This window comes from Rhagoletis pomonella, unplaced genomic scaffold, assembly GCF_013731165.1.
Source record: "Rhagoletis pomonella isolate Grant_MI unplaced genomic scaffold, Rhpom_1.0 Rhpom_scaffold_00008, whole genome shotgun sequence".
NCBI lineage: Eukaryota > Metazoa > Arthropoda > Insecta > Diptera > Tephritidae > Rhagoletis > Rhagoletis pomonella.
The window spans coordinates 32,002,904-32,024,384 of NW_023458562.1; the positions used below are offsets into that span (position 1 = coordinate 32,002,904).

General features: G+C 32.8%; 2 protein-coding genes across 4 annotated transcripts; one reads left to right on the top strand and one right to left on the bottom strand.

The window, feature by feature from the left end:
- Window positions 1-3,947: 3,947 nt before the first annotated feature.
- LOC118744613 (retinol-binding protein pinta-like) lies at window positions 3,948-16,473 on the top strand. Of its 2 annotated transcripts, none has more exons than XM_036477740.1 (4): window positions 3,948-4,151; window positions 13,621-14,016; window positions 15,620-15,992; window positions 16,077-16,473. In XM_036477740.1, exons 2-4 carry the CDS (start codon window positions 13,718-13,720, stop codon window positions 16,329-16,331), a joined length of 927 nt encoding a protein of 308 aa, XP_036333633.1. In that variant the 5' UTR covers window positions 3,948-4,151; window positions 13,621-13,717; the 3' UTR covers window positions 16,332-16,473. The 2 variants fall into 2 exon arrangements, with proteins under 2 accessions (XP_036333633.1, XP_036333634.1); XM_036477741.1 differs by having other exon boundaries at window positions 3,948-4,065.
- On the bottom strand, window positions 15,847-21,480 carry LOC118744616 (glutathione S-transferase theta-1). Of its 2 annotated transcripts, none has more exons than XM_036477746.1 (5): window positions 18,211-18,640; window positions 18,018-18,120; window positions 17,113-17,432; window positions 16,899-17,048; window positions 15,847-15,934 (listed from the first exon to the last, which is right to left on the bottom strand). In XM_036477746.1, the coding sequence occupies exons 1-4, from the start codon at window positions 18,323-18,325 to the stop codon at window positions 16,918-16,920; spliced, it is 669 nt and encodes a 222-aa protein (XP_036333639.1). In that variant the 5' UTR covers window positions 18,326-18,640; the 3' UTR covers window positions 15,847-15,934; window positions 16,899-16,917. The 2 variants fall into 2 exon arrangements, with proteins under 2 accessions (XP_036333639.1, XP_036333640.1); XM_036477747.1 differs by lacking the exon at window positions 15,847-15,934 and adding an exon at window positions 21,392-21,480 and having other exon boundaries at window positions 16,626-17,048; window positions 18,211-18,672.
- Window position 21,481: the final 1 nt, after the last annotated feature.

Consider the following 21,481-nt stretch of genomic DNA (forward strand, 5'->3'; position numbering starts at 1 on the left):
TTGTTCCATGTACAAAATAAAGAAATACCGGAAAATTTTAAAATTAAAAAAAAAATCGCTACCAAGTTTTGAAAAAATTTAAACGTTTTTTAAAAATCGCTAAAATTCGACAAAATTTGATTTGATTTGTTGACACACATATTATTGAAACCTATTCATAAACTCGCTGCATAGCTGGTCAAAGTCAACATTTTGTCCAATTTTTGCGAGTTAAAAAATTAAATTTTTCCAAAACCCTTAACTTTATTTTGAAATGCCTTTATTTTGTACCAATATGGGGCACCCATGATGTGGATATTTTTAAGGACCACCCTAATATAAATACCACGTATGCATGTATGTACATATGTATATGTATGTGCATATTAATTTTTAGTCAGTCCAAAACAACAGTGTTTATGTTCGGATCTACTTTAACAAAGGTCGAGCCTAGTAACATTGACACTTTAATTATTTATTATCATTGTTTTAGGAAAAAAATATGCTATCTTCAATTAAGAGGGTGTGATGACAAGTGCGTTACATTTGGCTATAGTTTATAGCATTTAGCACACTAATGGCTAAATATATCGATACTTGAGTTAACATACCAGACCTTGAGTTATTCCATACCAGATTAGCGCAGCCAGCGTTTCACAGACCGGAAATGTGGGTAAGTTTCTTCTTTTTGATGCCTAACACACCTTGCGACTTTTCCCGAATGGAAATGAACAAATTGACAAACTGCAAATCAAATTTATTGTCTTTGTATCTTGTCTATTGCTGTTATTTATAGTAAAATTATTATTCTAAGAATATACGATCTACGCGCTCTTTGAAAACGTATCACAAATAAAATAGTAATGAAGAAAATGCGATTTTGGTTATTTTCAGGACGTAGGTAGGACGATTTTAAAAACTTTTTATAAACTTCTTTCTCTAGCATAGTGACATACCCGCGCCGTTTTTGAGATTAATGGGTCGATTAGGTACAGCAACGCAACCTCAATGGGATTGCCGATAGGCAACGCCATTGAAATTAGAATGTATATTAAGAATAGCAACTATAGTTAAGAGCTACAAAGTTGGAGATAAGCAAGCAAGAATGTAAACAAACTGCAGAAACAGTTTCTCAATCAAAATTTCCCCGGCAACCATTAAAAATTAGTTGCCGTTATAGCAACTCAGTTGCCTGCAGTTAGTAGTTGTCATTCGTAATACCATTTCAGCCACTGGTAACGCAACTTAAGATCGGTTACAATCCGTAATCGACCCATTTGTACTAAAACAAAATATTTTTTTGTAGAAATGATTTTATATTAGGTTGCCTTTAGTGTTTAATTTTTGGTATTTTCAATTAATCCGTTACCTGTTTGGAAAATATTATTAATATCTTTAAGAACTTGACACAAAAACTGTTTCTTGCGTGCTTTGGTGGAACCCCTTGGGCAGTGGCATAAAAACTAAGCAAATACTTTTTCTTAAAATTTCAGACCTTTTACTCGATTTGTTCAAATAACTTTAAATGAAATATATAACATTTTAAGAAAAATCAATTGCTTGGTTTTTATGCATACGGCCCCTTGTGTGTATGGAGCCTAAGGTGAATACACTAATTTTTAATAATGGTAATATTTATATGACCGCTACTGTACATACATACATATTTGCCAAGATTTCAGAATGACAGATGTATTTTTATGTGCCTCGTGTAATTTTGGTTTCTGATAAGACATCGCGATCCGAAGCTTAGGACAACAACAAATTTAAATTAAAAACTTTGGCGTGAAAATTGATGACGGAATAAAAATGTTTAGCCTAGAAAATGTGCGAAGCGGTAAAAGTATCAACAAAAACGTATGTATGTACACACAGTACCTCGCCAAATGATTAGAAACAGACACAGTATAAGATTTTTTTTTTCAATTGTTTTTTTTTTTTTTATAATGGTATAATTCATCCAATAGCATCTACATAATATGCATATATTATATGGATAGATTTCATTCATATTTTCGGAGGTTATACTTTGCATACATACATATACGGTCCTATTATCGGCTGCTAGAAAACTCGCTAGGTAGCGCTAGAAAATTGTACAATCTTGTTGAAATTTATAATGGGTATTTATATCATGATAAACAATGCTTCTACAAAAATTAGACCCAACAGATTGCGGAGCAGGCGTAATATATAGAAATCTCGTATGGCTGATCTGCTTTAGCCCTATGTTTATGTTATACGAATTTGCTTTTTATATGTGCATTCAAAGAGCACAAAATTTTGTAAGCACACCTTTGTATCACGCCCTGATATTAGAGATGCCAGATCGAAAAAAAAAAAAAATTATTTTTCAATCGATTCGAATTGAAATAAAAATAATCGATGCAGGAAGAAATCGTCAAAAAATAAATCGATTCCCCCAGATCGATTCATATACTTTACTTAATTTCCTTAAAGAAACGAAACAGCGATCTGACCAACATTGAAATTACAAACATTTATTGTAATTAATCGTTAAAACTTACATTGTTCATAACGGTTTCAATATCTACATTTATCCAAAAGCTATCAATTTTGATTTCTGGCAATTTTTTCCACTGAAGATGTTGCTCATTTCCTCCATAGCTCGAAATTGTTTTATATATGGAAGAAAATGTGCTTGAGCGTCAAGAGAAAAATCGCCAAAAATCAACGCTAAGTCCTGATATATTTAAGCTTGCACCTAAAATTCATTGGGCTATAGAACGGAAATTATAAATCGACAAAAAATCGAATTGAAAGGGCTCGATTAATCGATCTTCGATTTAATCGATTTGAAAACGGCATCTCTACCTCATATACGCCTCGAGGCGCCCGTTATTGCAGCAGTAAGACTCAACAAAACCAGTTCATGGCAAAAAGGAATCTCGTGTGATTCAGATATTTTTGCCATTTAGGAGGCACCAAAAAATCTTGATCAAAGACCTAGAGAAAACAAAAGTATTTTTCTTCTGTGGCTGTCAGGCCGCCCCAAAGCTTTATACGCACACATAGACGATGCAAATTCTTTTACTGAATGCTATATATCTCTGAACGAGATAGCCCAGGTTTAAAGAATCTAATTAATATATGTATGTGTGTAGGCGCTTGAACGACCGGATGTTAATAGGAATTGTAAAAGTGGCGAGTTAGCAAGGAAAGATTCGACCACATCCTTCCAATGAAGAATTCGGGGTATATATCAATGGCTTAATTTGAACGATATTCAAGAGATCATACGACTCATTCAGCCAATGTACAGGAAAACTTTTCGTCCTGGGCAACAACGAGGATCCTTGGCCCTTCTATAACAGAAAACGCACTCGGCGAGTCGCCAATATGTTGCCATTAACGACTGTTGCCTGTTTTTCATGTTTTGCTTTGCGAAAGACCGCACTTTATTTTATAAGAAAATCATGTTTATATGGAAGAAAGTGGAAAAATCCGTAAAAAATATTTAAAAACAAAAAAAAAATTTATTAGATAAGAAGATCGAAATTTTTGATGAAATCTGGTTAAATTTTCTTAAATTTTGTATAAGGTTTGAAGCTTTGATTTGTATGCCTGGGATAATATTTCTAAAGAAAAATTACAAAAAAAAACTTTACTTAAAAACCACACCTGCCTGGTTTACAAAAACAAAATACAATAGAGAATAATAAAGGAACTAACCAGATGACCTGATAACCAGGCAGGTGTGAATACCCCAATTTTGAATGTTAGAAACAAAAAATCAATACGTGAACACTTGTTTGAGTCACTGTGTATCTTATATTCTATGAAATTCCCAAATTGTGTGTTGCTATACTTTTGACGAACGCTTGCAATATGTTAACTACATATGTATGTATGTACGTCGTATTTTATCTCTCAACTTATGTAGGTACATACATACATATGTATATATACATGGAAGGAAAAGTACAATTTGTTAACAACGTTCAGTTGGACGCCTACCACAGCCGGTGCCAGTTGATTACAACTACAAACTGTTAAGTTATTCGTGTGAAAATTATAACATTTAAAGGGCAACTCAGTGTGATTGAAAATATAAACGGTTTCAGTGTGAGTTCGATTAAATAAAATTGAAATAAGTTGCAAAAAAAGAAGTGATATAAAACCGGTAGTGATAAAATAATAATTGTTATAATGTAATTATTTTATAACATGGCTTACATATATAAGCTAAAATTACGCAAGTTAAGATATAGAATTAATTGCAGATACGTTTTTTTGTTTGTTTTATTTAGGAGTACATTCATGCACTGCTGTGCTATCTCATACTTAACTGACGTGAACGTATATGTATATACGTACCCATATACAGATGTATGTATGTGGCTAACAATATATCAAATAATATCAAACAGCAAGCTGATACTATAAACATATTATACTATATATTGTTACCTCAATTCACAAAGGCCCTAACCAACACTATTTTCGAAACTGCGTTTTTCACTGATTAAAATACACCAAAAACAACGGAGTTACATGCCACTTTTCAAAAAGCCCTTCCTGTGTTTCATACTCATTTTATAATGTTTTTGCTTCTCCTGTAAAATAAAAAATGTTTGGTTAAGGCCTTTGTGACGATATTTTTGTACGTATGTACATTAGGGCTATGATTTTTTTACACTTTTTTTAAATTTTGATTTGCCTGTGCTTGCATTTAATGAACTTTTGTCCATATATTACTTTTTTGGCGATGTTTTTGTTGGTTCGTGCAAATACCTCCCGCGCACACTATCATTTCATTTACAAGGCTGTTGCATGGCAAAGCCCCATACCTAGTATAAAAATTCGACCGAAATTCCTTTTTGCCTACCAAGTTTTGATTTAAAAACGATGTGTATCAGCACTAAATCCACGAATCTATTTTACCTTAATAAAACCATAAAACATTTGAGAAGAAAAACATGTTTGAATATTAATTTTCTCCACTTAGAAACTGATAATAAATTCCGCTATGCGCGGGAGTTTTTTTTATAATTTGTCAAAATTGTTGTTATATTTTGAAAATTTATACAAAAGTTCATCGTTTGCCACCACAGGCATTTAAATCTAAAAAAAATCATAACCCTGTACTGAATAATGTACATGTTAGTGTTCATTTTTTTAAAGGAAAAAAATTAATTAATAATAAAATAAATCAACTTGTTTTTTTTTATCAGGAATTTTTCTTTAATATCCTGAAAAAAAATTAAAATGCTATCAGCAAATTATGGCTAATTTTCAAGCGAAATTCCCCCAAATTAGCAATGAATCAGCTAATCAAAAAGTAAATACGTCGCCCTCTTGACCACTTTTCTTTGAATTGGCATATATTTTATTGCATTTAACGCCCGCACGCTTTGGCTAAGGGGTTAGAGTTGCGTTCCTTAGAACCTGGGTTTGACCCCTGGTCTAGATTACGTTTAAATTAGAGAAAGTTTCGCCTCACGGCAGGCAATGACAAACCTGCGAGTATATTTCTGCCATGTAAAAGCTTCGCATAAAATCCATTTGCCCTTCGGAGGCGGCGCACATTTTTGAAAAAAGAAGACAAAATCGATTATCTCCAGAACTAGAAGAGGTAGCGAAATAAATGTAACGGTAGTTTTAAGCTTTTGAGATAGAGAATTCAGAAAAAGTTTCTCGTTAGATAGAAAATTTACCTTGACTTTTAAAACGACCTACAAATATAGGTTTTAATATATGTACATATGTGCCCTTGGGGTCAGCTGATTAAGTCAAGTCACATTTTGACTAGTTTTGGCTATTTTGGTTTTGTTTATTTACAGTTTATATCTTTTTTATAAAAGTCCAGCATTTTACTTACCAGCATCCACATTTCAAACTTCGTACAAAAATTATGAAAATTCAACAAACTGTAACAACTGCAACAATTTAGGGTATGCAGTTTTGAAGCTCATTTTAAAAATCGACCGATAAATACATTTTTTTTGTTTCAAATATATCGATACCCGCGCCACCTAACGGATTAATTCCTCTTTCATCTCAGGCTCATCGGGAAGTTATTTAAAAATTGATTGCAAGATTTGATTGCACACAGGCGAAACTTAATAAAAGCTTGTAAATAAAAAAAAAATTAAAAAATTCAAGGCAAAAATTCGAAAAAATAAAAAACTGGCAAAAGTGTAAGCGCCAAAATATTATTATTATTAGTAAAACCTTCAGCCGTGATTCGTGTGGAAAAAAACTATGTACTAAAGAGCCAAATTTTTAATCGAAAGCTCCATTATTTACAACAAAAACAAATTGCTCTTTCGCCCACCATAAACAAATAATGACAAAATTCTTGATAACTAAACTTTCAATACCATTGATAGCACGCTGATTATGAGCAATCCTTAGGTGTGAATGAATCATATGTATGTATGTACAGTAGGCTGGTTCAAAAATGCATGTGAAAAAGTAAAGTCGGAATTTGTATACTCTCACTCCCTAGGATTGTTCTATACCGAAAAAAAAATATATCCCTTTTTTATTTTGAAATCAAAAAATATTTATAGGTCGCTCAAAGCGGTCAAAACGCTCAAAGGAGGGTCCATGTATTTTATATGGCAAAAAACAAACTTTTCATAGAAATAGTATAGAAATCTTGAAAATCATTATTTTTCGATAAGAAAATTTCTTTTCTCTTCAAAAGATTCCCAATAATAATACCCAATAATTTATTTAACCATTTTTTCATAGTAACTAAAATTCAAAAAAAGTGATGTAAAGGCTGGGTCTTTGGAACGTTTGCTTAACTCAGAAGCACAAACGCTGGTTATTGGGCCCTGCAAAGGAAGTAATTAAGCTTCTGGAATGAAACAATTTTAGAAAGAAAGAAAGTCGCATAAATTTTTAATTTTTTGTTTATATTTCCCATCGCCCACTTTGATATATAAAAAAGTTTACTATTTTTTATACACTTTAGATACCAGAAGCAAAACCAAAATACACGTAATATTTTTTTTTTGCTCTAATGCCTGTTTGATACGCCTTGATATTTTAGAGACCAAATTTTTCTAATTTTTTTTATAAAAATATCGTTCATTCAACAGCAATATCCACAAGAATACATTCTTTATATTTCATACATTGCCGGCAAAAAGTGTTGGCACAGCTGCTTTTTTACAATATATGCAACAATTTTTATTCTAATATTTTTCCGCCAATTTTTTTTTTTTATAAAAATATGGTTCATTCTATAACAAAAAACATGAAAATTAAATTTCTAAACTTTCTGCAAATTTTCAACTTTTTAATAAGATTTTCTATAATTTTTTTGAGTATGCAGATTTGTAGCCCAACCAATTGTAATAAAGTAGAAGTTTTAGGTAGCTACGACTTACCGTTAATTTTTGGTAATTTGTTTCACGCAGTCTCTCCATACAACAAAAATATCGAATATAATTTGTATGGAAAAATTGCAAAACACCTTCAACAAAAAAATTCTCAAAAATCAATGCCATTTTTGACTAACTCCGAACTTGCATTTTTTTATACTAGAATTTAATGCGCATATGTTTACTAATATCTTTAAATCGCTACTAGCAGCAGTTGTGAAATTTTTTACTGAATAAGAGGCCATGTAATCGCGCTTTTTAAAATTTTGACCATTTAAATTTTTTTTTTTTTACATTTTGTCATACGAATGTCACGTAACGCCAGATTTCAAATACCCATACGCAGTTTTGTAGCCAAGTTCTGTATGAAATTAAAAATATTCATTGTATGGAAAATAAAAATAAGTAAAATCGTCAAAACGTCAGGATATGCATATTTTGACATTAACTGTATATACTTGCACCTGTTTAATGAAAATTCTCTGACTGTTATTACTGGTAAGCGTGATTTAGTATGAAATTGATAACAGCTATTCACTGGAAGCACTTTATTTATGATAACAAAACTTTTTGGTAAAATCGTGCTTTCGATAAATTTATGGTATAGACATAACTAATACATATTTACATAGTCAGTACACCCCTTTTGCCATTTCTTGGGAAATTGATATCAGCTTTTGGTTACCAAAAACTTGATAATAAATTTGTATACCGTTACCTTAATTCACAAAGGCCCTAACCAACAATTTTTTTTTTTATTTTACAGTAGAAGCTAAAAGCAAAAGTGTTGCGAATTAAGGTAACGATATGTACATACATATAAAATAATTGCTGACGCGGTTTGTTGGATATTTCTTTTAGACTCCTGGTTCCAATGGTTTCAAGCGGGCTTTTTCAATATTAAAAGCCGATCTGAGTCAAAAAGCTACAGGTAAAATACCTTTTCTTTCGGCCGTCCCGTAAAATTTCCAAAAAGACGCTAAGGTGTGTTTCTTCGTGCGGCGTCACATATGTATATACACCTCGATTCACTGGAATAGGAACTCTTTTTCTTCTAAATCCGTGCTTGTATCTGAACTTGTGGGTATTAGAGAAGTGTGATAATTTTTTAATACTAGATGTGGTGAAAATTAAAAAAATGCCGTGGTGTCTTTAGTTTTTATCAAGAAAAATCTGCTTATTTTTGATATCTTTTATGCATTTAGTAAGTCTAGTATTAGAATCTTAGTGACAAAATGAGTGTTCGTAGAGGAAATAATTTATCAAAACGCGTTCGTGTAGACCAAAAAGATTTGCAAGCAAGGATAAATTTAAAGCGCTCAGTGACAGTTCTATTGGGAATTTGCACATTCTTGTTCGAAAAATTTTTGCCAGCAAGAATTCCAGCAGGATTGTGGCACATGGTTGCATTTTTGTCGATAATAATTTTAATTTCAGAATAAGAAGAAATATAGTTACACAGCTATAGGCCCCATTATTTGTACATCAAAAATAATTTTATAAAAAATGTTTTATGTATGAAATGCAACCGTGGGTGAACACCAGTTGTGATTGAAACTTGAAAATTTCGCCAAATTTGATTTCGTATAGAAATTTGAAATTTTCTCTTTGCGTTTTAATTATTTCTCTCTGACGTCAGGACTTAATACCAAAAATTAATTAAAAAATTCAGTGCAATGTAGAACAACATGGGTACCAAATGAAAATGAAAATTCTGTAGATTAAAAAAATAATAATACCTACACAAATAAATGCTCTTTATAAAATGCTCTTTCATTAGTTTTACTATTTTAAGCCAATAAAGTTAGAAGGACGAAATTCAAAGATGTCATATGATGATTTTTTTTTTGTCAAAAATAAACACTGCACATTTTCAAAGATATTCATGGATAGAATTTTAAAGTTCGTCCTTATGCGGCAAAAAATAAAAATATGTTTAATCCTTCAGAATTTTGTCTTTTATTTGATACCCATATTGTTATTCCACATTGCGCTGAATTTTTTAAATATCTAAACATTTTTTAGAATTAATCATAAAAAACTGAAAGCGTAGTTTTACTATTTTTGGCCCCTATTTTCGTGAATATATTGACATTTGTGTGTGTAAAATTTAATGTAAATATGAGTAATAGGTAAATCTTTTTGGACTTTTCGATGATCGGAATTAATATGACTCATACTATATATCGCTGACTTGCCATAGCCTATGTACTAGAAAAAACTTGCTTTGAAGTTCAATTTCGTTGCTTCATTTTAGTTGCCCATATAAAAAAAATCAAAAAACCATATAATAGATAAATACATATGTATAAGCAAACATTGTTTTTTGGTTACCTTCATTGAGTCAATCTGTCTATCTGTGCTGTACGTGAACCTTTATTTAAATTACGTTATCGCTGAAAGGCCAATGCTCTGAGCAATGTTAGCAATTGCAGTATGGAGAAATTTAACATTTCTGAGGCGAAAAATGAACTCTGCTGCCTACAGGGAATTTTTCTTGGAATTTCTGCAATATTCTTTTTGTTTGAATAAAATAATTGCCAACAGCCACTCGTTGAAGTAAAATGCGGGGGTTGTATGGGGAGTGATGCAGTCTAATGTATATACATACATATGTTACATACATTTGTTCGCAAAAAAAACCCTTAGAAAACCATAGTAGAAAGCGTAACCGATTTCTTAAAAACTCCGTACTGCATAAAGAAAATTTGACACAAGAAAATGTCTACGCTATTTCTTCGGCGTTTTATTATATGGAGTTTTGCTTTTCTTGAGAGCTGGATACTAAGCTAAGTAAACAAACAAAACTCCACTGAGACTAAAGTATATTTTCAAGGCAATTACGAAAAAAAGTGTTTTGTTTTTTTTCGAACCCAGGGGTCGCCTGTGTACATTTTTCGGTGACACCCACATTCGGCAATAAAAAAAAATTGTTTAAATAGTTGTACTGGAATAATCGAAAACTTCCCTAGCAACACTTTATTGAATTTTGAAAAGCTTTAATTGTTGACATTAGGGTGGTAAGGGCTGAGATCTGGTAGGTAAATACTAGAACGGGTAACTTGAGATCAATGAACTTTGGAACAAACAAAAAATGGTATCCTCGAGAAAACAACATCGATATATCATACTTGAAGACCCCACTGCAAATGCCGATGATATGACAAAAAATTAAAAAGGCAATCCCTACATTCGGCCAGGAAAAAATAAAAAGGGGAGCACGGCCAACTTCTGGTACGGTCTAATGTGCATACATATGTATGTATATATGTACATATATGGTGGTTTGTTTGTTTGTTTTTAATCTTGTTGCTTACAAATACGTGACGATAATTCCATTGACAATATACAAAATATGTTTTAACTAAAAGAAATAGCACCTCGTGCTAGAGTTGCTTTTAATAAACGGGTGATTTTGATAAACGAAAAGTGCAAATACAAATGGTATATACATTGGGGTGGTCCAAAAACAGTAAATTCGGAATCGTAATGCTCTCACCCCCTAGGATTGTTCTATATCGAAAAACGTATAACCCTATTTTTTTTATTTTGAAATCAAAAAATATTTTTTTATTTATTTCCATGTATTTTTATATGGTAAAAATTAAATTTTTCGTAGATATGGTATAGAATTCTTAAAAATCAATATTTTTCGATCGGAAAACTCTGGTTCTCTTCAATAGACTTTTAATAATAATACCCAATTGTTTATTTAAGCATTTTTTAATACTAACGATTTTTTATTGGTCGCCCCATTGCATTTTTCGAGGTTTTTGTGGGTTTTTGGCGGACCTATAAATTATAGTTGCGATGAAAAAATTGTTAAATAAACAATTGGGTATATTATTGGGAATCTCCCGCAGATAAGCAGAGTTTTCTGGTAAAAAAAATATTGATTTTTAACTATTCTATACCATTTTTACGAAAAGTTGTTTTTCCCCCATATAAAGTACATGGAAAACTTTGGGCGATTTGAGCGACCTCTATATATTTGTTTTTTTTTTATTTCAAAATAAAAAGGGTATACTTGTTTCGGTATAGAACAATCCTAGGGGGTGAGAGCATAAAAATTCCGACTTTACTTTTTCACATGCATTTTTGGACCACCCTAATACACATACATACATATAGAGGCCTAACCGCCAAGAAAACATACATACATAGATAAGCAAAATTTCTTATCGAAATTTTCTTTGTGATGCAGAAATGCTCTCAGAGCATCTAAATGCATTTCGGATCAAAAAAAAAATTAAAAATAAAATTGTCGCTTACGTTTTTTGGCGGTTAGAGCTCGACATGTACACCTTTATGTAAAGGCTTTCTATATGTATTAATTATTAGATTAATGCATACATAAATATAGTCTCAAACACATTTTTTTTACTTAAATATGTAAAAGTAAATTGAACAAAGTATTCCATTTATTAACTTCTCCGCGAAATGCGCTGCCATATTTGTATTTATTTAACCATAACGAATTCCCACAGACAATTCAATTTGTTTTAGTTATTCGAATTGAACATTTACGGCAGTCAATTCGTGAGACCTTGAACTTGCTTCACTAATTGCTTTAAATATTACGCACACATACACACATTTGTAGGTAGGAAATAAACACTGTAAATTTTAGCGATGGAAATGAACTCAGTTATATACTACAGAAGAAATAGTTAAAGTTGGTAGGACTAATACTAAAATATTTCGGTTTACATATTGGTCAAGCCAAATTTTTGATTCTCTTTGGGGAAGTCGTAACGATTTTTTTTTGCATTCTGTGTGTGACAGTTGAATGTACAAAATGCGATAATCCCACTCTATCTAATCCTTTTACACTCATATTTTCTATAGACAACTTCAGACAATCTCTTTCAAAGGCAATTCATAATTCAATAAAGATAAACGGCAAAATGAAATACATACATACATGTATTTATACCTTTGAATCAGGGATGTTGCGAATATTTGCATTCGCATTCGTTATGCGAATGATTCGCATAATTTTACACATTCGCATTCGACATTAGCATTCGCATCAAATGATATGAATGTTTTGCGAATGCGACTGTGTACATGGGCAGAGAGTCCACTCTAATATTGTTGAAATGGCTCTAAGTCTGTCTAATCAGGGTGCGGACAATAACCGGCTTTTAGTTTCAGGCGCTAACGGTTTAGTACTATTATCAAGCGACATCGATGGGCCTTCAACAAGTACTGCTAAAAGTATTATAAGCAACCTAGAAATAATTTTAGATTCCTCCAGCGAAAGCGAAGGCTCGGATGCAGAATCTGGTGACATAAAAAAATGTGAAATTAAAGAACAATTGAAGGCCTATCTTAGAGAAAAACGAGCTCATCTCGGTGAAAATCCTTTCGATTGGTTGAAAACTAAACTAAAATTTCACAAATTGACAAATCTGGCCTGCAAATATTTGAGCGCTCCACCCGCCAGCGTTCCAAGTGAGCAATTGTTCAGTGCAGCCGGCCTGATATATGAGCCTCTAAGAAATCGCCTCTCGGGAGAAAAGGCTATTGACTATTAGATTAAAACACTGTATAGGTTAAGCACTCGTTCAATGTTGTAATAATTTACAAAAATTTTAAGTAATAAAAATACTGTAAATACATATAGGTTAAGCACTCGTTCAATGTTCTAATAATTTACAAAATGTTTAAGTAATAAAAACGTTGACTTAAGTTGATTATAGCTTTTTTAATGCTATTCCCAACATTCACATTCGCATTCCGAAAATTCGCATTCGCATTCGCCAATGCGAAAAATATGACATTCGAAACATACCTACTTTGAATATACATACATACATATGTACATATGAATGCACCTAAATGAACGTACATATGCATGCACGTGGATACATATTTTTTACGATTGTGTAAATGCAATCAAATTCATAAATGGCTAATAAAACATTTGAAGCTTAGTAGAAGGCAATGTATTGCAAAATATGAGTACACCTATCTTGAGTTATTAAAGACATTTTAGCAAAAAAAGAAAAACTTTTCAACTATCAACTAAAAAAAAATATATAAACAGGTAGAAATATAAAAAGAGAGTAAAGCAAACAAAAAAACCTAAAGTTTATGCAAACCAGCAAAAAAATTGCAGTGGGCAATCTAATCAGCTTTTAATTATTTAGACGGCAAGGCTACAAATTTAGTTATCGCACGAGTAAAGGCGTTCGTTAGTGAAGCAAAAACAGTATCTAAATTAATAAAGTTTTGATGTTAAAAATAATATAAAGTATATTCCATTTTTTCATTTCAGATAATTTCGAGTACGCAAAGTCATAGGTTTTAAAGTTATAAACACTAAAAATAAATAAAAAATAAATAAAAACAAATAAAAAATAATAAAAAAAAACATGACCAACATACGACAATTAACGCCAGAGCTAGCTAAACGTGCTCAGAAGGAGTTGGGTGAGGTACCCGAACGTATCGATGCTGATATACAACAATTACGCGATTGGGTTTTGAAACAGCCACATCTTAACGCCCGCACAGATGATCAATTTCTGGTAGCATTTCTGCGCGGTTGCAAATATAGTGTGGAGAAGGCGAAACATAAGCTCGATAGCTACTATGCAATGCGTGGCGCTGTGCCGGAATTGTATAAGGATCGTTTTGTTAATGATGCAGCAATTGACATTCTGCGATCAGGGTGAGTATAGCAAATTCTAGTGGGATTGAAAATTAGACTTTCAGAATACCTATGTACATATCTGTGTTAAAGCTTAAACAGACGGCAGCGTTGATCGGGATTAACTGGGACTTAATCCGGATCAACTGCAGTTAATTCCCGAGTTGATCCGGATCAACGTTGCCGTCTGTTTAAGCTCTTATTTGGTTAAAGCTTCTTATCTCGAGTGTGGCCATCTTCCCTTTAGAGCAATATTTCATTGGGTTCCCAAACAATATTTTGACGATTAACTTTTAATAAAAGTTTAATAAAAAATTTTAAATTTTTTATGGGAAACTTATTCTTTTTTAATCCAAAGCCAAACCTTCTAAAGTCACTTAAGTTATTTTATCAAAATACCGCAGATATGCATATGCACGTGATTATGGACAATACTTTCTCACTCTTTTCTGGGTTATTTTTCTATTATTTTATTTCCATTATTTTTGAATTAATAAAAACTGCATTCTCTGTATAAACGCAAGTTTCAAAATTTGTAGAAAATAAAAAATGCAACAAATTTCCTTAAAAAATTTGAACTTTTTTCTTAGAATTTTTAGATTTTTTTCAGTATGTAGCCCGTTCAATTTTAGTGAAATCAAGTGCAAGTTTGAAGTAGCTACAAATTGTCGTTAATTTTTGAGAATTTTTTTATTGACGCTCTTTCGCAATCTTAATGCCATATGGCGCATGCCTGCATTTTTTCCAATGGTAATTTCTAGCTACTTCAAACTTGCAAAGGGTTTGAAATTTTGCTGAAAATTGTATGACTTTTGAAACTTGGTTTATATGGTTTTTGTTAGGGAATGGACTTTAATTGAAAAATAATCAGAACTAAATAAAAGAAAAATAACCAAAAAAGCTCTGTTCCTATTCAAGTGCATGGGAGTGTATACCTAAAGGTAATTCTTTTATTAGCAATTAGATACAACATGGCGGCTATACAGCCGATCTACTAAATCGCCTATTTTTAATACCAAAACGGGCGAAAACATTTCTCGAAAAGTATAATACCTGGAAAAAAACAAAAGATTATTACTCTTCCTACTATTTGCTATAGGAGTACATAAGATTTTTCGTTTATTTAATTCTCGTGAAATGGTGAACTTTTGAAAAACAAAAGGTCGAATTTTTGCAAAGAAATCAGCCGTAAATTGCTTACCAAAAATTTCAAAAAACGGCTACGTACATCTCTAAATAAACTACTACTACTACTGAAGCTACTGTTAAAATTTAAAGTCGATCTGTGCAGTAGTCTGGCGTAGCGTTTTCGCCCAATTTGAAAAAAGTGTTTTCGAGAAAAATGCGTTTTAAGTTGTAGAAGCGCTCTACGTGCGGTCCGGTGCGCTACAGGAAAGGCGATTTTATAGCCATTAAAATTATTTATTTTGCTGGAGAACACAATGAACCGCTTAAATGCCTCGTAAACGCGTAGACCTCGTCGTACGTGGTTACGACGCATTTACGTGTTTATATGAATCCTTTTTTTGTTTTTATGATAGCTTTTTCCGATAATCAGCACTATAATATTTTTATATAAGTACATATATACATACTAATACATTAACCAAATCTCAAATTACAGCGTCTACTTACCTCTGCCCAAACCAATCGCTCCGGATGGCCCACGTATTCATTTGGCACGCTATGGCGTTTACGACAGCAGTAAATATTCGATGAGTGATGTTATTAAGGTGCGCACAATGCTTGGTGAAATACAATTTCGTGAAGATGATAATGCCATGATTATGGGTTTCATGGAGGTGATAGATTTCAAAGGTATCGGTGCTGCACACATTTTCCAATTCAATGCGGTATTGGTTAAAAAAGTCGCCGTACTAGGCGATAAAGCTTGGCCATATCGTCCTAAGGGTTTTCATTTTATCAACACTCCTTCAAGCTGTGAAAAGGTTATGAACATTGCAAAGAGTATGATGAGCGAAAAAATTAAAAAGCGTGTAAGTAGAAAATGAAAAAAAAACTACGTATATATGTGAATATTCGTATACTATTATTTAAATTATGCATATCTACTCCAACAGTTCCATATGCACCCCAATTTAGAGTCTCTCTACAAGCACATACCAAAAGAGTCTCTGCCTGCTGAGTATGGCGGTAGCAATGGCACGCTGGAGGACGGCATCAACACATGGGAAAAGAAAGTGCTTAGCTATAAGGAATATTTCGAAGAGGAAGCGAAATATGGCACAAATGAGAAATTAAGGCGAGGCAGTCCCGTGAACTCCGAATCGTTATTCGGCATTGATGGTTCATTTAGAAAATTGGATATTGACTAATGTTTTGATACAAGATAAGTTAGTAAAAAGGAGATTTTAGTTTTTTCTTAATTCTTTAGGAGAAATTATCAGTATTTATAAATAAAAGATGTATGTGTTTGTATAATACAAAGAATATGTGCTTGTATAATACAAAGAATATGTGTTTGTTTAATACAAAGAATATGTGTTTGTATAATACAAAGAATATTTGTTTCAAAAATAAGAAAGAAACTGCATAGTAATGTCAATAAAAGGTAGTAGAAGTTTCAGAATGTATAACTTATTAAATTGCAGTAATTAATTTGAAAAATATTTATTTTGGAGGAGCATCAGCCATCGCATTAAGACGACGCCCCGAAGATTTATTTTATTTCAGTGGCAAAACTAATAAGGCGGAGTGGCCTCACCCAAGCTCTAAAGAATTTCCATATCTACTTAAAGTAACATATATCATAACAACGGTACAATAATATTTCATGTGAAATTAGTAGTAGTAAAATTTATCTAAATATTACTAAGCCACAAGCGATGACTAAACATATTTTAAACAACTTTTCTACAATTTAAATCATTTAAATTTTATACCTATTTACAAAAATTCACATCAATTCAAGCCAGATTTCTTGTAGATAAATGCGTGTGCAGCATCATAGTGTGGATTTGCCTGCGCACGCACACGTTGCATCCACTCGGCAGTTTTTGGAAATTTCTTACCGACATCGTATTGTGTCAGTTCTACAAAAATAAGAAAATGTATTATTACATTTTTAATTTTCATTACAACTTCACGTGCGCTTACTTATCTGTTCAACTTCACAGCAACCGAACAAATCGGCCACAGTTATTTCATTTTCCACCACAAAGTTGTTGTCCTTCAACCAAATCTCCTCCAAAATTTTAAGTTGTGTTTCCATGTTTTTGCATAACATAGCTGCTTTCTCGGCGCTAGGCTTAGGCTTTATGCCACTGATAGGAAATAGCCACATATCGAGAAAGTACGAAGTACAACCAAAGCGTACACCTAGATGCTGCCATTCTAGAAATTCATCGACACGCGCTCGATGCTGCAGTGCTTTGGGATAGAGTGCTTCACTGAATTTACCCTTATCGGAAAGATACCTAGAAGACAAAAAATATAGAATTAGCAAGATTTTAATACATTTTCTCTATTAAATATATTATTTAATGTTAAAAAAAAATACTACAGCAGTTGGAAATCCATAGCAACAATCCACAAACCTATTTGGGGAATTTTTATGCTGTTGCAACAAATAAACAAACAATAATCTTTTTTACTCTGCCATGCCACCTTTGCTGGATATTAATCCTTCAAGCGTTACCTCCAGAATGATAGTTTTGTGCTGCCTATTATTGACCGACCGCAACTTCCAACCAACACTTCTACTCTGTCACAATTGCAGTATGGATGCTGTAACAGGTGGCATTTCTACCTATCCACCAACCACCTCTCCACATGCCCACCCAACCTAACTTCAGTAACACCCCTTTCCCTTTGGTAAGACACCACAGAAACAGCACGCTCCCTGGGCTTAACATTAGTTGAGCTTGGCGTCAATGATTTAAGGATTTTCCGACTCTAGGCAAGGTTAAGTTGCGCCTACAACAACAACACTACTTGCTAATCTGCATTCTGAAGGGCTGGATCATTCCTTATTTCATAACTTCATTATTCCTACCACTCACCTTACGATCGCCACACTCTCGCCCAGATGAAAATCTTCATCCACTATTGCCGGCACTTTTTGAAAGCGATTAATTTCTTTGTACTCTGGTTTGAGATGCTCCGCTACAATTTTCAAATAAAGCGAATACATAAAAATATGTTGATAAAATTTTAACTTTTAGTTTCACGCAACAAAAGAAATATTTTACTTACACTTTCGCAATGCTACCGGACAATCCTCATGTGGAATCTTACCCAGCCGCAATGCAATCCAAAGGGCACGCGATGGTTGTGACATCAAATCATAGTAAAACTTGAACTTAGCCATTGCGTACAATATAACTTAATGCTTACTTAGGATATGCATACAAAATGTGTTCATCGGTGGTAAACACTTGGAGGCTGCTAAGTTCAAAGTTCTCTGAAACCAGTGTGATGTTCGCTGCTAATCTCACAAATTTCGCTTTGTTATCTCATTTGTTTGGGCATTGCATTTTTTTATAAATCTATTTTGTCTTGTTTATGTGCTTGGTTTTTTTTGTATGTTTTTTTATTTGTTTTGCTTGCCTTGCGCTAGCTAAAACTAAAAGCTTTTTAGTCGCGCGCTTTTGGTGCGGTCTAAAGTAAAAAGCTTAGTAAATGGGTACAGTTTAAATACCAAGTGTTGCCGGATCGCTGCAAATGAAACAATACTATCAAATACAATTTAAAAAATATAAAAACTAAATATTTTTAACGTTCTTTGAGAATTCAGCATAGCAAGTTGTACATGACGTCATAAAGAACACCTCTCAAAGGTCTTAGGATTCAAAAAAAAAAGTTACCTATTCAGTTTATTTCAAGGATTGAAAAATTAGAATTGACAATCAAGTGTTGCTTGATATTCTCAAATAATAGAGATCTGCACGGGTCGTTATTGACCTCTTCTACAACACCAATGCCTTCCCGAAGAGACGAACCACTAGTTTTAAATTTTTGTATGCAAATGAAGTTACGGGTTAATAAAAACCAAATCTGTTATTATGTTATTATTTGTAAACATTTCTTCAATTCGACGAATAAAAAAACGCCCAAGAAATGGTCAAGAAAAATTTATTGAGCCAAATTTTCTTAAGTAGTACCCAGTTCTTAAAAAAATTGCTGCGCTTTCTACTATGGTTTGCTTAAGTTTGTTTGTGAAGAGTACAAGGCACCCTTGTTTTCAACGGAAATATATGTCCATTACATTATTTCGTAAGGAAAAAGTGAGACAGCAGGCAGTAAAATATCAGATGTCAAAACTCCTTGGACACTACTATTCACACACATGAAATAATAGCAATTTATTTCTTGAAGGTTTACTTAAAAGGTCTGTACTTAGCTTCATACATTAAAATAAGCGAAATAAGCATGATCGTTAAAATTAAGCTTGGAAACCCTGAATAAGCAAAATAAGCAATTTCAAGCATAGGCTTAAACCTTTTGGCGCTGATCATAGTATTACCAGGACTGCCAACTATACTTAGCTTTGAAGTGCCAAAGGATTTCACAAAAATTAATTGAAATATTACTATTTTTCAAAAGTGCCTTTTTGACATTTTGTGGCAAGCTGAAAAATTAAGTGCCAATTGAAGTAAAATATTTAGGGCCGAAAATGGCACAGCTTGAGCCAAATTGGCAGTCCTAAATATTACCCTGTCGGTGAACCAACAAACAATTTTCCAAAAACTAAACTTTCAAGCGTAAAACCTTGGTTCAAATTCGTAACCAAAGCATGGAAATGTCAAGATTTAGCATTATAACTTTTATTCTTATATTAAAAATATTTTAAAATGAATCAGTAATATAGAAAGGTCCTAACCGATTTTCTATAAAAATTCAGCTTAGTACAGAAGTTGGTAGATTACTTACTTAAGACTTAATCCCATTTGAAATCTACATCAAAAAATCTGTGGGTATTAAAAACCAGTGTAATGAAAAGTTAATGGCCTTATTCATAAAAAATTAAATCGATTTAAAGGGCTCTATAAAGTGATATTTTCATACAAACTTTCGATTTATAAAGCAGTTAAAGCCTTTTTTATTTTTTATGAATCTGGCTGTAAGTCTTTATAAAATTTTATAACAACTCAAAAAAAAATTTCAATATTTCTACTAAAATCTAAAATCGGGATACTTTTATTTCGAAAATTTCACAACTTTTGCTGTAGTATCAAAACGTTTGTGAAAAATATTTTTAAGCGTACCTCAGTCGGCAAAATGGGGACCATCTCTTTGCAAGCGATATTAAATCTTCCCATAGCCCTGCCATTCGAGAAGGCTAGGCTGACGGGGAGTGTTTCCTGAGCAATGGTAGACAAATAAAGGAAACAATCGCAGTGGAGACTTGTCGGTGAAAATCTGGAGCAAAGTTAAATTTGTACTGAGTAATTTTAATTTCACGAAGTGTCTCCTTCTAAGGTTACGACTACATTACTTGCTTCTAAAGAGTTGGTCTTTTTGAGCGAGATTCTTCCACTTCTGCTGAGAAATATCTCTGGCGATAGTTTTCATTATTCATCGAATCCAAGACGAGCAATTCGCACCCAAGCAAACCACTCTCATTACAAAACAGGATTCGTCAGAATACGTAGCCATAGTAACCGTGGCGTAAGAGAGTCTGAATCGAAAGGCTTTAAACTAGGAGTAAACAATCGAAAGTATATCGAAGGTGGCCTTTTTTTCTAATTTGGGCGACTGGGAGAGTTTTTCTGATTAACATTTTTAAGTTGTTGTACATACAGGAAGCGTTGCAGTTCCGAGTGGAGCAGCTTACTTGAGCAATGAATCGATTGACTAGATACCAAAACACTTCATTTCAGCAGTAAAATTACTGTTGAAAAAGAAAATATACGCTCTCTAAAGTGAAGGATTTCATCACCCCGACTGTAGAAAAAATTGGTTAAAACCATTTCTTTTTCATGTTCCTAGCTGCATAAACGGTGGAGTTATAACCAAAAATCTCACATCTGAACAATCAGTTGTATGGGAGCTACATACATATGTATATGTTATAGTGGTCCGATATTTCCGGTTCCTACAAATGATTAATACATTATAAAAATACACCCGCTTACCAAATTTCAGTCGGGATATCTCGAAAACTGAAGACTAGATTGCGGACAAACAAACGGACATGATTAAATCGGCTGAGCTCGACGTTCTGATCATTTAAGTATACATTTTCATGGGCCTAATGGGTAAGTCGAATTTTTTGAGCGAAAAAATATTGGTAAAGCAATTTGAAAGCTTTGTTCCGCACGGAATAGTTCCGCTCGGCTTGGCTTCGCTTACTGCGTGTACGTCACGTACACTAAGCATAGATTTTACAGAGAATACACTTATGTAATTAAAATGTGTAATTGTGTTTACTTACCTGTGGCTAATTTCTTTTGTGCAAAATTTCAGTTCATTTTTATTCTCAATGGCCACAACATACATTATTTGTGTTTTTTTTTTGCAAGGT

Excerpts from the sequence above, each read along its gene's own strand:
- LOC118744613 (XM_036477740.1), top strand. The coding sequence starts at position 13,718 with ATGACCAACATACGACAATTAACGCCAGAGCTAGCTAAACGTGCTCAG. Across the intron at positions 14,017-15,619 it reads ATTGACATTCTGCGATCAGG|CGTCTACTTACCTCTGCCCA; the intron begins GTGAGTATAGCA and ends CTCAAATTACAG. Across the intron at positions 15,993-16,076 it reads GCGAAAAAATTAAAAAGCGT|TTCCATATGCACCCCAATTT; the intron begins GTAAGTAGAAAA and ends CTACTCCAACAG.
- LOC118744616 (XM_036477746.1), bottom strand. The coding sequence starts at position 18,325 with ATGGCTAAGTTCAAGTTTTACTATGATTTGATGTCACAACCATCGCGT. Across the intron at positions 18,121-18,210 it reads TCCGGTAGCATTGCGAAAGT|CGGAGCATCTCAAACCAGAG; the intron begins GTAAGTAAAATA and ends TGAAAATTGTAG. Across the intron at positions 17,049-17,112 it reads CTGTGAAGTTGAACAGATAA|AACTGACACAATACGATGTC; the intron begins GTAAGCGCACGT and ends TTATTTTTGTAG.